Source organism: Microcaecilia unicolor, chromosome 14, assembly GCF_901765095.1.
Source record: "Microcaecilia unicolor chromosome 14, aMicUni1.1, whole genome shotgun sequence".
In the NCBI taxonomy this organism is placed as follows: Eukaryota; Metazoa; Chordata; class Amphibia; order Gymnophiona; family Siphonopidae; genus Microcaecilia; species Microcaecilia unicolor.
In genome coordinates, this window is record NC_044044.1 from 4,529,695 (window position 1) to 4,544,886 (window position 15,192).

At 41.2% G+C, this 15,192-nt stretch overlaps 1 protein-coding gene across 1 annotated transcript; it reads left to right on the top strand.

Moving 5' to 3' along the window:
* Positions 1–457: 457 nt before the first annotated feature.
* Positions 458–15,192, top strand: LOC115458176 (vomeronasal type-2 receptor 26-like). The gene is made up of 4 exons (XM_030188035.1): positions 458–1,264; positions 7,922–8,149; positions 8,299–8,422; positions 14,285–15,192. The coding sequence occupies exons 1-4, from the start codon at positions 458–460 to the stop codon at positions 15,190–15,192; spliced, it is 2,067 nt and encodes a 688-aa protein (XP_030043895.1).

Consider the following 15,192-nt stretch of genomic DNA (forward strand, 5'->3'; position numbering starts at 1 on the left):
TCCAAATAAAGCGGACCAAATTCTCATAAAAAACGCCCTTCTTGTTTCGATTATCAGCTAAAGACGCCCATCTCTCCTCGGCGATAACCACGCCCTTCTCCCACCTTTGCCACACCTCTGACACGCCCCCATGATCTTTGTTCGTGTCCACGACGGACTGCAGTTGAGGATGCCAAAAATTGGGTTTCGATTATACTGATTTGGGCGCCCACGGGAAAAGGATGCCCATCTCCCAATTTGGGTCGAAATATGGGCGTCTTTCTCTTTCGAAAATAAGCTAGATAGTCTCCATCTCCATCTCCTGCTGTTCTACAAATTCTTACTCCTTTCAATGTCAAAATATTTCCTTAAGCTACTTATGCATAAAGTTTGAGATAAAAAAAATTAAAATAAGAAATCTTTAAAGAGAATAAATCAGGTCCTCTTTCCTTTTTAATTACAGATAAGCTATGGATCTATGGATCTACAATTCAGTGATCGGACTGAATTCCCATTCTTTTATTGCACTGTCCCAAATGATTATCCACAGTTCAGTGGTATGATTCAGCTCCTGAATCTCTTCAGATGGAACTGGGTGGGGATTCTCACCTCAAATGATGAGAGTGATCAGCGAGGCAGTGAAGAACTGAAGAAGGAAATTATCAGGAGTGGTAGCTGTGTGGCTTTTCTGGAAGTGATACCCTTGGTTTTGCTCCTTAAAGATCAACAGATTGCAAGACTGGGCAGGATTTTTGATATGATCCAGAAGTCACTGGCCAATGTAGTTATTATGTATAGCACTTCTAGTTACCTGGTACGTTTAATCTGCAGTAACACGTATTATAAATTTAATCTTGCTGGAAAACAGTGGGTCCTCTCTACTGCCGTGTCTTCCCTTAATGAATTAAAAGGCTGGTATATCTCAACATGTGTCATATTCAATGGATCTTTAGGGTTTGCTATCCCTAAAGGAAAGATTCTGGGGTTTAAGGATTTCCTTTACAATATTTATCCATCCACATTCCCAGATCCCTTTATTTTACAGTCATTGTGGATACAGGCTTTCTTTTGTGAGCTGCCATACAGGCCTCTACGCACTGGTTTTCCCAACTGCACAGGAAAGGAGGCATTGTCTGACCTTTCTGTTTCAGAATTTGATGTGGATAATTTCCGGTTCACTTACAGTCTTTATCTCTCAGTCTATGCAATGGCTCATGCTTTGAACAACATGTTAACAGTCAAGCCTCAACTTTTGGAGCATAGAATGGAATTTTTGCCCTGGCAGGTAAATTACTTCTAATTAATTCTTTGCTATATGTGCAATGCTTTACCTTCTTGTTAAATATTCTTTGTTGGAAACATAAAAGTGTCTGCAGACAAGGGCAACTTAAATTCTGTTCTTCTGGTTTTTTTTCACACCAACCTTATCATCGTTTTGTCCACCCACTGACCTGGAAATTGTCAGCCTCCAGTTCTGTAAGATTAGCAATGTCTGCATTAGGTCACTTGCTATCTGTTGCCTAGTGGTTTGATCCTGGTGAACTGGGTTCAATTCCCACTACAGCTCCTTGTGACTCTGGGCAAGTCACTTAACCCTCCATTTCCCCAGATACAAAATAAGTACCTGTATAAAATATGTAAACTGCTTTGATTGTAACAACAGAAAGCAGGTATATCAAGTCCCATTCCCTTATTGCAATCAAATATGGTATATTTATGTTTATTTATTTATATCCTGCCTTATACCCAAGGCGAGTACTATAAGATATGTAAGAAGTAATTCAGGTGTGTGTGTTAATCAAAAGATTGCCTTCCTAATTGCATCTGAGAACATAAAGGTCGACCATGCTATTCCTTCATGTGTACTTATAGCTATGGTACCACTCAGTAGAAGCAGGCTTTGCCTACTCTGTTATGTCTACTACCCATTCTAGACATATTACATAGGTATACCAGCAATCTTGTACCACCTTTAAGAGCAGAATTTTTGTGAATTATAAAAAAGATTGTTCATAGAGATCACTATGAAACTTGATCATGCAACTGATGAGACAACAAAACAGCAGCAGTTATCCAAGGAAGGACAAACACAGCAAGAGTATATTCAAATATCAACTTTAATGGAAACAGGACCCAACCTGGCCAAGTTTTGGAAAAACCTTTGTCAGGAGTCTGCAAACAATAAATATAATAAAATCAATAAAAGTATAAGAAAGATCATTGTTAAAATGAATTATATAAAGTTTAAAATAATAGCAAGAATGAAAACTTTACCACATAAGTTTCTACTATACATTCACAGATTCAATGCAAGTACTGTAATACCCTGTCAACATATTTTAAAAAATCACATAAATATCATTATTACTACCCATAAGATCAATTGTGGGTGGATAATATTGGCATTGCTGCAGTAGTGTCTATATATATTTTGTTATGGTGAAGGGATAAAAGAAAAATGGGTGGTGGTGGGGGAGTTATACACTCGATAAGAAGATAATTTAATTATTTTACAATGGGAATCTTATAAAGACTTAAGGAATTAAATTTTTATATAATTTAATTAATTTACAAATTAATTAGCAAAAAGGGATAAATAAAATAAGAATTGATTACTGGGAAGATATGTTGAGGCTTAGTAAGGCATTCAAATTAGAGCAGAAAGAATGGTGACTTCAAAGGGTATGTAAATTTTGTTGTTTTTTAAAGGTTGGGGCGGAGCAAAAGAGTACAAGAAAGTCAGGAAAATTGGTGGGCTCCGGGCTGAGGAGAATTGATGGGCAGCAAGGAGGCAAGCTAGAAGCAAGACATTTCAGCCCACCCAATCCCTCCCAAAATTTAGAAGAGTGAGAGTTGGGATTGGGATCTTCGGTAATTTTGTAGTTGGGATAGCAATGTTTAGGGATGTTAAAAAGGGTAGTTTAAGTCACAGCTGCGGTAATTTAAATGAGAGTTTTTCAAGCAGCCTTCATAAATAAATTATTAATAATAACATTCATTTTATATGGTTCATAGAGTGAAAACAATGCTAAGCATATGAACAATGACTCCCATTTTAACTTAACACACAAGTATATAATCCAGCAAGTTGGCACAGTTCCAAAAATAGGTAAAGGAAAGACTCCAAAACAAAAATAAATATAATGGTGAGATTTTATATATGGTGCCTGGAAAATCGGTCTGGAAATCATTTTCGCCTAATTGTATTCTATAGGATTTAGGAGCAATATATTGAATACAATTAGTTGAAATCCCAGTGTCTAAAACTATGCACATCTATTTAAACCAATGAAAATGTGGCATAAATCCCTGCACGTAGATTTATGCAGAGTGGGCAATATTCTAGACCAACTTGCGTAAATTTGAGAACACCCATGAAATGCCTATTTCCCTGCCCATAACCATGCCCCTTTTTGGATGTGCACATTATAATTTAGATGCAGAGAGCTACAGCATACATTTTGAGAGTTATGCACATAAATTCTAATTATTATCAATTAGTGCTCATTAATGCTTAAGTGCTGTTAACAATGCAGATCAGTTTGTTAAGCCAATTAAGTTACGCATATCGTTATGGAATACACTTATATTTAGGTGTAGAATGCTAGGTATGATAAATAGAATCCAGCAGGAAAAAAAGTCTTAATGCAAGTCAATATAAAACATCAGACCAATGGATATATTATAAATTGATGGAAAAGTTTGGTACAACCAAATCATCTCAGTAATGGCTGATAATATGACAACAGAAATATATACACTATGAATAAAACTGTACTCATTTCTATTTTGTTTTGTAAAAGATGAATCCACCATATATGGATAACTACTCAGAATGAATATTTTGTAGGAGTCAGCTGCCTAAAAATATCCAGATACCTTTAAGCGAACATTCACTCAGCATATCCATTTAAGTCAAACTACTGAATATGTAGCTCAAGACTTAAACATACACATTTTCTGCTTAAATTTAATACTGTTATTTCTGTGATCCACTTAAATAAGTAAAGTTATCTAGTTAGAGCTAAATATTGCTGTTGTTTGTATAGCTTTTAATCCAGCTCCTGGAGCTCTCTTATAAAAATAGTGATAAAGAAAACAATTTACATATTGCTTTGTTTTTGTTGTCCATTGGGTCTCATAGGGATAGACCATAAATCTGCATGGCTTGTAGAACTTTCACAGAATGTATGTGATTCACTTGGAGCAACATGATATATGACAGCAGATAAAAACCAATATAGTTAATATAATATGCACAGTCAGATGACTATCCAGCTTATTTTCGAAAGAGAAAAACGCCTATAGTGCGACCTAAATCGGGAGATAGACGTTTGTCTCGCAAAGGCGCCCAAATCAGTATAATCGAAAGCCGATTTTGGGCGTTTCCAACTGCACTCCATCACGGAAACGAATAAAGTTGATGGGGGCGTGTCGGAGGCGTGGTAGAGGCGGAACTGGGGCTTGGTTATCAGCCGATGAGAGATGGGCGTCTTTAGCTGATAATCGAAAAAAAAAAGGCGTTTTACCGCAATTTTGGGTCACTTTTTTGGACCCTTTTTTTCACGAACAAGTCCCAAAAAAGTGCTCCAACTGCCCAGATGACCACTGGAGGGAATCAGGGATGACCTCCCCGGACTCCCCCAGTGGTCACTAACCCCCTCCCACCAAAAAAACCCCACTTTAAAAACATTTTTCCAGCTTGTATGCCAGCCTCAAATGCCGTACCCACCTCCATGACAGCAGAATGTGTTCGATCCTCTCACAGCCTTTCCCTGGGTCAGATGTGGCTCTCAGGTGCACTACAGGGTCACATCAGCATTGCATTGTGGTGGGTGTAGGGTATTGGGCTCCGTGATTTCATTAGCTTGTGTTACAGTCTCACGATGTTGGTAGTTGGTAGGCTCTTCTCCCATGGTGCTTTTCCCCCTGCCTACTAGTCAGAGTGTGCCCTGTTGTAACATAGTAACATAGTAGATGACGGCAGAAAAAGACCTGCACGGTCCATCTAGTCTGCCCACGATAAACTCATATGTGTATACCTTACCTTGATTTGTACCTGTCTTTTTCAGGGCACAGACCGTATAAGTCTGTGCAGCAGTATTTCCCGCCTCCCAACCACCAGTCCCGCCTCCCATCACCGGCTCCGGCACAGACCCCGTATAAGTCTGCCCTCCCCCATCCTAGCCTCTCAACCACCAACCCCTCTTCCCCCCCGCCACCTGTTGTTTCCTGTTGTAGTCCATGTGGTAGTGGCCATTTTTGTAAGACAGTTTTAGTTCCCTTTCCTGTGTTAGCCACATTAGAGAACTTAGTTCTTCCCTTGAATGTGGCTGAAAGAGGGCATTGTACAGCATTCTGCCAGCTCTGACCTACTGCTCATCTCAGTACCAGGGAGACTCGTTGCCAGTGGGGCACAACCTCTGATCTGCAGTTAACTGTGAGTAAAGGCGGTTATTCCAATAAAGGACGTTTTCGTAGAGATTAGTCTTCAGGTGTTAACTGGTGTGCCAAGGTTATATAGCAGCAACCAGTCCTAGAGGCCTGCGTGTATGTAGGTCCCTGGAGCACTTTTAGTGGGTACCGCAGTGCATTTCAGGCAGGTGGACCCAGGCCCATCCCCCCCCCCCCCCACCTGCAACACTTGTGCTGGTAAATGGGAGGCCTCCAAAACCCACTGTACCCACATGTAGGTGCCCCCTTCACCCCTAAGAGCTATGGTAGTGTTGTACATTTGTGGGTAGTGGGTTTTGGGGGAGAGGAGTTGGGAGCTCAGCACCCGTGGTAAGGGAGCTATGCATGTGGGAGCTTTTTCTGAAGTCCACCGCACTGACCTAGGGTGCTCAGTTGGTGTCCTGGCATATCAGTAGGGCCAGTGTACTACAAATCCTGGTCACCCTCCAACGACCAAATGGCTCGGATTAGGATGTTTTTGAGCTGGGCGTTTTTAGTTTCCATTATCGCTAAAAAAAACAAACGCCCAGCTCAAAAACGTCCATTTTTTCGAAAATACGGTTCGGCCCGCCCCTTCACGGACCCGTTCTCGGAGATAAACGCCCATGGAGATAGGCGTTTGCATTCGATTATGCCCCTCCACAGCTCTATCTGCTGCTCCATGCAGATAACCCCCTTCTGTGGCTTCCTTTAGGGTTATAATTGCCACTCTATGCAGGGTACCTCCTCTCATGTCTATTTGAAGTGCAAAAGTAATTTAAATTTTATGTTGACTCTATCTTCTTACTATACAGGTATCATCTATGTCTATTGCATGCCTTGTTGAATTCTATCACTTTTTTGTTTTAATTTTATCTACCCCTACTGGGAAGGCATTCCAGGCATCCACAACACTTTCCATGAACACACTTTTTTCCTTATGTTGTTTTTAACTTACCTCCTTGCAGCTTTATTTCATGTCCTCTAGCTTTATGACAAATCTTGTCAGCGTATAGAAGTTATAAGACTTCCCATTAGAAACCGTACTTTGCCCCTATTGGACTGCATTGTGAGAAGATTATAGACTACACTACTGAACAGACCAATCCGGTTGATTAGCATATGAAAGAAGCACAAAGGTCAACATCAGACGTCAATTTTTTCAGTAGCAGAAAACAAGCAAACTCTACCATAATACAAGGTTTACTTGTACAAAGAAAGAACACATGATCTTTTCTTTCATCATATACTTTATTGGGAGATAATTAGAGGGTGCATAATAAAGAACATACTTGTTGGGGTAATTTTATAACAAGAGAACTAGGCTGTGAAGGCATGTAAGGACAGATGTTGCATATGTGTTATAAAGGGTACATATTTGCTATATATCTGTATGAAATAGTTTAACTAAATGCCCCTGTATAAAGGTTACACTTGCTCAAAAGCAGGAATACGTTTATACATGAATGTGCTTGTAGGAATCGGTGCATATGTGTACATTTTACAAAACACACATATATAGAGAGTAGAGATGTAGAAAACAATGTCAGTTAAAGACCATATGACCCATTAAGACTGCTTATCCTTACACTCCCTCCTTTCCCTTACAGATCTCATTTACTTGACCATGCTTTCTTGAATTCAGATACAGTCTTCATCTCTACCACCTTCACCGGGAAGCTGCTCCACATATCGAACACCTTTTTCCTTAAACAAGTATTTCCCTAGATTACTCCTGAGTCTGTCCCCTTTCACCTTCAGCCTATGACCCATCATTCCAGAGCTTCCTTTCAATTGGAAAAAAAAAAAGAGACTTGCCTCCAGTGCATTTATGCAACAGTGGTGTTTAAATGTCTCTGTCATACCTTTATAAAACAGTTTAATCAAAAGCCCCTGCATGAAGTTACACCTACTCCAAGACAGGAGTAACTTTGTATGCAAATGTGTTTTTAAGAATCAGTGCATATATATTTATTTTATAAGACACACTAACCTAATCTAGACACATACAGTAGAAATATAGGAGGTGCTAAGAAACCGAGAAGGCTTTATAGCCAGTTAGCACACTGTAATCCTAACAGACTAGCTGCTTAATACATTCAAGCCTATTCTCCGCCCATAACCCATCCCCAGGAAAAATATTTTTTTAAAAATACTTAACAAACTGGTTACCATACTAAAATAGGCAAAATATTGCAAAACGTTTTGAAGTTGTCTCTTTTTTCACTCTCTAAGCATGCATTAGGGCCTAACACCCTTTAGTACAAGAGCCCCTAATAGTTGTGTAACTTGATGCCTCAAATATGAGTTAAATAGACACATTTTGGCTCAAGTTCTTTCCCATTTCTTCCTACATTCCTTAATTTCTCAAATCTATTCCAGACAGCTGACACTATGGTTTTTTTTTTCCTTAGGTTTGATTAATCTGGTCTAACTCGAAGTGCATTCACTGATCTAACTCACCATTTTATTCCACAAGAAATTTATAATCATTTCTTTTAATTTGTAGCTCAACCAATACATTAAGGAGGTTCGCTTTACAACCCCAAGTGGACATGAGTTCCTCTTTGATGAAAAGGGAGAAGTTTCTACTAGATACGACATTATAAACTGGGTCATGCCTTCTGATAAGACTTACACCAGCATCAATGTTGGAAGCTTCAACCCCTTTGCTCCTAAGAATCAGCAGCTCACTGTGAACCAAAGTGCCATCTTCTGGAATCCACACTTCAAACAGGCTTGACATTATTTATTTAAATAGAAAATGTCTTGCCTCTGTAAAAGTAGCTCAATAATGGAAGAGGATGGAATGAGAAGCGACAGAGGAGTATTTGTTAGATAAAGTAGGAAAATAACTCAGCTTCTCTCTTTTCATCCTTTCCTCAGACTCCTTGTTCTGTGTGTTCAGAAAGTTGTGCACCTGGGTACAGGAAAGTCTTCAACAAACAGAAACCAATATGCTGCTTTGACTGCTTCCCTTGTGCTGAAGGAGAATATTCTAACAGAACAGGTAGGTGAAGCAACATACCATGTAGGATGAATGCAATGGCTGCACATATCCAGTAACAAGTATAGATGCATACAAGTATACAGTGCATAAAGTCCACTTTTGAACCCCTAACTTTAGGTGCAAGCACTTATGCTAACTCAGTAGCTAGAGTAAATTTTCCCTCCTTACTGTAGCTAGTGAGATGCATAAAAGCTAGTATTCTGTAAACTGTGTGCACTACTGTTAGGCACTCGCCTGAGCCATCCATCTTCCTCCCAGGTCCACATTCTCTTGCAGTAGATCATGATAGGGTCAAATGTTCATAGAGTTAATTGCCCTCCTTTCTGTGGTGTAACCAAAGCAGTTTACATTTATAATATGCAGGTACTTTCTCTATCCCTAGTGGGATCACAATCTATGTTTTGTACTTGGGGCAAAGGATGGTTGGTGACTTGCCCAGAGTCACAAACAGCTGCAGTGGGAATTGAAACCTAGTTGTCCATGTTCTCAGCCCACTGCACTAACCATCAAGCAATTTATAGAATACCAACCAATAGCAGTTACACCAATTAACATCAATTAAAGACAATAATTGGTAGTTAACACCTTCAGAACTCAGCCATTTATTTGCTTTGCCATGCCCATCGTTACAACCATGCATCCCCGTTATGCCAAAAATACCACTGGTTACCGATCCATCAGCACATATTCTTTAAATTGTTAGTCCTTAAATTTAAATCCCATAGGCTTGGTTTACCCTAGGAACTCTCTTCCCTCACTATCCCATACTGTACGGCTCATTTCCTTTGTTCAATAAATGATCATCAGCCCTGGATTTTCCCAATTAGAGCCTACTCATCATTGTGCTTTCTTTATTGCTGCCCCTTCTCACTGGAATTCTCTCCCACTAGCCATTTGTGCTGAAACCTCAATTAAAATATTCAGATCAAACCTAAAACCTGGCTCGTCGCTAAACCTTTTACCACAGAATTGGTTGGCAAACCGCTACTGCCTTTCCCCTCTACACTCTAATCCTTCTGCTTTCCCTACTTCTCTGCATCTCTGCTCTGTCCACTTTCCTGTCAATTTTTTTGTAGTTCCTTTCCTTTTTCCTAACTGAAGTTATTTTATTGTATTGTAAACCTCTGAGAGCTGCCAGTTAGTCATGGCAGTACAGCAAGTTCAAATAATCTATAAATCATAACCATAACCATTAGCAAATAATAATAATATTCAATTTTACTCACAGCTGACACTATTCTATAACTTATAGTGCTCTGTAGCTTTTTCTGGAAAACCATATTTCATACATGAAGACAAAAAGTAGGACTTTTTTTTACATGGACATAGAGGCCTGGTTTTGTTGTTATGACATGGTTGCAAAAACTAATAGCGCATAGGCTTAGCAGATACAGTCCAACAGTCTGTGGAAGGATGGCATCCATCTGTACAGTTACCGCAGAGATTCATGTCCCCTCCCTTGTAGGGGATGACCTGAAACTCCCTGAAACTGAGAACCAAGTCTCCCTAATCTCTGGCATAGAAAGCCACAGGGCCCTTTTACAGAGCAGCGGTAAGCCTAATGCAGGCTTAATGCTCGCTCTTCTTCGACTACTGCCGGCCCAGTGCAGCCACCGGTGGTAGTCCCACCCTGAGTGAGAACCATTTCTGGGGGAAAAAGAAAATCCCAGGAAATGGCTTGTGTGGCAGTAACCTGATGGTAATCGGGCAATGCTGCGCACTGCCCAGTTATCGCTGGGTTAGCACCGTAGCCCTTATTGCTACCTCAATGGGTGGCGGTAAGGGCTCCCCGCCTCATGGCCACACAGTAAGGTTTTTTTCACCGCATGGCCATTTTGGGGGTGAGGGGTTTACTAGCTGTGGGAAAAAGGGCCTTGGTGCATAGGAAAAACAGACTCTGCCGCCAGCACAGGGCCCTTTTTCCTGCGGCTTAGTAAAAAGGACCCCCAAGTTCACCACTCCTCCTCTCTGAAAAAGAGAACCAAGTCATTCCAGCTCTATGACTTCATCTCATACTGAGAACCACATCCCTTCACCCTGGGCCCCTAGTGGCTAGTAGGGGCAGGGCAGGGCACATTTCTGGAAACTCCTGCCCCACCTGTACCCTGATCCAAAATGGCAACTCTAAATCCTAGTACTACCATACAAGTCAACCTGCCAAATAAGGATCTCATTTTAAATGTACAAAATGCTTTCAAAGGATTGGAGGAGTGGCCTAGTGGTTAGGGTGGTGGACTTTGGTCCTGAGGAACTGAGTTCAATTCCCACTTCAGGCACAGGCAGCTCCTTGTGACTCTGGGCAAGTCACTTAACCCTCCATTGCCCCATGTAAGCCACATTGAGCCTGCCATGAGTGGGAAAGCATGGGGTACAAATGTAACAAAAATAAATTGTGATAACAAGCCAACTGAACATTATAATAATTTGTATGTGCATTTTCTAATATTGTCTTTTTCTTTAATGATACCATTATATGTTCTTTCCGAACAATATTTAAAATGAGTTAACCAGCTGGGAATGGCCGCTGGCTGGTTAAGTCACTTGCTGGCAGCTAATTGGTCATTTTCAGTGGCATTTGATGGTTATTTTCACTGAAAATGACCAGTTAGAGCCAAACCTGAAGCCATCTGGCAAATCTTAGTGGATAAATGGGACTGCACAAATAGCTTTATCCTATCTTTATCCGTTCACCCATGGCCAGTTAAATTTTAAATTAACTTTACCGGTCATGTGCTAGCCTGCTTTTAAAAAATCGCACAGGGCTTGGCATTGAATTTCCAGTTTCAGCACCAGCGGCAGACAACCCCCCCCCCCCCCCCCCCCAAAACACTGGCTGAATACTGGGGTCTTTCTAGTCAATATTCAGCACAAGTTAGCCAACCTGAAATGGCCACTGACTGGTTAACTCGCTTGCTGGCAGCTAAGTGGTCATGTTCAGCGGCACTTCACCAGTTACTTTTGCTGAACATTACAGGAGAGTGCCGAACCTGAAACCAGCTGTCACGGGCATTCCAAGAGTGTTTTGGGGCTGGATCCTGGTTAGGTCCCGATATTCATACCTAGCTGACAAGCTTAGGGGTCTTTTACTAAGCCGTGGCAGCATGTTTAGCATGGGCTAAATGGTAGAGACACCCATAGGAATATATGGGCATCTCTAGTGTTTTGTGCATGCTTATTTTTAGCATGTACCAAAAAATGCTAGAACGCCTTTATAAAAGGCACACTTAGGGCTATGTTTACTAAGCCATGCTAGAGGCACACTAGTGTTTATGTATAATGCTTTAATTGTGTAGATGCCCATAATATAGCTACTTCATGCAAGGTTCCACGTTAGGAGTCACAGACCAAGAAAGGGATCTAGGTGTCATCGTTGATGATACGTTGAAATCTTCTGCTCAGTGTGCTGCTGCGGCTAAGAAAGCAAATAGAATGTTAGGTATTATTAGGAAAGGAATGGAGTGGAGGAGTGGCCTAGTGGTTAGGGTGGTGGACTTTGGTCCTGGGGAACTGAGGAACTGAGTTCAATTCCCACTTCAGGCACAGGCAGCTCCTTGTGACTCTGGGCAAGTCACTTAACCCTCCATTGTCCCATGTAAGCCGCATTGAGCCTGCCATGAGTATGAAAGCGCAGGGTACAAATGTAACAAAAAAAAATGAGGATGTTATAATACCTTTGTATCGCTCCATGGTGTGACTGCACCTCATGATAGAGGTCTATAAAATAATGAGTGGAGTTAAATGGGTAGATGTAAAGTGTCTGTTCACACTTTCCAAAAATACTAGGACTAGGGGGCATGCAATGAAGCTACAATGTAGTAAATTTAAAATGAATCGTAGAAACTTTTTCTTCACTCAACGTGTAATTAAACTCTGGAATATGTTGCCAGAGAATGTGATAAAGGCGGTTAGCTAGTGGAGTTTAAAAAAGGTTTTGACAGCTTCCTAAAGGAAAAGTCCATAGACCGTTATTAAATGGACTTGGGGAAAATCCACTATTTCTGGGATAAGCAGTATAAAATATTTTGTACATTTTTGGGATCTTGCCGGGTATTTGTGACCTGGATTGGCCACTGTTGGAAACAGGATGCTGGGCTTGATGGACCTTTGGTCTTTCCCAGTATGGCAATACTTATGTAATATTCCTATGGGCATCTCCATGGTTACCATACGTAAATATTTAGCACCCTCTAAAAACGCTACTACACCTTAGTAAACAGGGCCCTTATTGAATAAATAGGACTGCATAACTAGCTGTCTTAACTTTATTCAGTAACCCATAGCCGGTTAGGTCTGAAAATCAACTTAACCAATCATGCCCTAGCTGGCGTTTTAAAAAACAGTAATTCAATCCCAAAACTCGCACAGGGCTTGTCATTGAATTTCTGGTTTCAGCATCAGCAGCAGACAAAAAACATTGCAGCTTAATTTGATCTTTTTTTTTCCTGTGCCTAGTGGGCTTAGGATGGTGACGGTGTAGTTTTGGAGGATGTGGGGGAGATTCCCCCCCCCCCCCCCCACACACACACACATGAACTGCATGTCTGGAAGGGGAAAGATGTGTAAAAGGTAATGGTTGGGGGCATTGCCCCCTCCCAAATTATGTGGAAAAGGGAAGGAGATTAATTGCCCTAGTTGTTGTTGTTTTTTAAGTTATGGGTAGGAATTGTCCTCCCTGGTGTGGTGGGAATTTTCCAACTGAGAACTGGTGGATGGGAACTGTCCAGGTTGGAACTGACCTAGAACTCCAGGGATGTAGTGTGGGTAAGATCAGGTAACATAATATATAGGGATCAATGTTCAGTAGTATTTATCTGGATAAATGAAAGATTTAGTTCATAAAAGCCACCAGTGATTCAGCACCTTAATATATTTAGCAGCACTCTCCAGATAATTCTGCTGATTACCATTGCAGACCATTTCAGCACCATCCAGAGCCGGAGGCTTTCAGCTTAGCGAAGGTATTTAGCTTGCTAACCAGATAGACAGGATAGCAAAAAAGCTGTATTAACTTCAACCAGTTAGCTATCTCATTTGTAAACTGAATATCACTACTCCAGTGCCGTAGTGAGGGCAGCTGACACCCGGGGCGGGTCGCTGCTGCGCACCTCCCCACCCGGGTGCAGCACGGCGCACCCTCCCCTCTCCGGAGCGCGTACTTACATGGAAAAGCGGCGACGGACGTGTGGGAGGGCCCAACCACCCCGAGTGCATGTCGCTGGGAGCTGCGTCGGCTTCACTGGTTTCCTGCTCTCTCTGCCCCAGAACAGGAAGTAACCTGTTCCGGGGCAGAGGGAGCAGGGACCCAGCGGAGTTGACACCCCCCCAGCGGCGTGCACCCGGGGCGGACGGCCCCACCGCCCTCTCCCCTTCCTACGCCACTGCACTACTCACCAATATATCTTTTTATTTTCAAAGTTATGAACTTTAGCCTACATAATCAAAAAGCAGAAAGTCACTTCCCCATTTTAATTTGATGGAAAGTTTATGATTACAAAGTAGCAATAAAGTTTGCATCAAAGTAAAGACAACGAAAAGTGTTTCCATAAAGTAGGCAACATTTCCTGTATGATATATAGGAGTCCACAACCAACATTCGACCACAGTGAGACAAGCAATTTCTGGAGGACTCGTGGGGTCCATGTTTGTCCCTCGAGATCAAAACAATGATGTTGCTGCATTAACCCACAATTAGTAGGATCATTGGTGCTAGAATCCTGCTGAAAGAGAGATCAACAAAAGTATGTTTTTCTTGAATTTCTATTTGAATATAGGATTATAGATCCAAATATTTTCCCTAAAATAGCAAAATAATTTATATAAGAAGGTATTCTATAGTAAGATATGATATATTATGTTTCATAGATGCAGAGAATTGCCTGAAGTGCCCTGAGGATCAATGGCCTAATGAGAAGAAGGTTGAATGTATCACAAGACTAGTAGAATTCTTGTCCTATACTGATCCATTGGGTGCAATTTTCACTTCCACTGCAATTGCCTTCTCCATTGTCAATGCTCTAGTGCTGAGCATCTTTATTAAATACCGAGACACACCTCTGGTGAAAGCTAATAACCAGGAGCTCAGCTACATCCTACTTGTCTTTCTCATGCTGTCCTTCCTGTGCTCTTTGATGTTTATTGGCCATCCTGGAAATGTAACCTGTCTGATCCAACAAGTAGCTTTTGGCATCATTTTCACCATTGTTGTCTCTTCTGTCCTGGCAAAAACCATTATAGTTCTCATTGCCTTTAATGCCACTAAGCCTAGAAGCAAGTTGAGTAAGTGGGTTGGGTCAAGAGTCTCCAGCTATCTACTCTTTCTTTGCTCTTCAGGTGAAGTTGTAATCTGCATTATATGGCTGCTCATATCTCCTCCATTCTCAGAATATGATACACAGTCTGAACCTGGGAAGATGATTCTACAGTGTAACGAAGGATCCACCATTGCATTTTATAGTATGATTGGGTACATTGGTTTTCTGGCTTTTTTAAGTTTCATTGTGGCTTTCCTAGCAAGGAATTTGCCTGACAGTTTCAATGAGGCCCAGCATATCACTTTCAGCATGCTGGTGTTCTGCAGTGTCTGGATATCCTTCATCCCAGCCTACTTGAGCGCAAAAGGCAAATACATGGTGGCTGTGGAGATATTTGCCATCCTAGCTTCCAGTGCAGGACTGCTGGGTTGTATATTCATCCCCAAGTGCTACATTATTCTGTTGAGGCCTGAACTGAATAAAAGGGGACATTTAATTGGAAAGCAACATTTTAATTAA

Excerpts from the sequence above, each read along its gene's own strand:
- LOC115458176 (XM_030188035.1), top strand. The coding sequence starts at position 458 with ATGGATCTACAATTCAGTGATCGGACTGAATTCCCATTCTTTTATTGC. Across the intron at positions 1,265-7,921 it reads TGGAATTTTTGCCCTGGCAG|CTCAACCAATACATTAAGGA; the intron begins GTAAATTACTTC and ends TTTAATTTGTAG. Across the intron at positions 8,423-14,284 it reads AGAATATTCTAACAGAACAG|ATGCAGAGAATTGCCTGAAG; the intron begins GTAGGTGAAGCA and ends TATGTTTCATAG.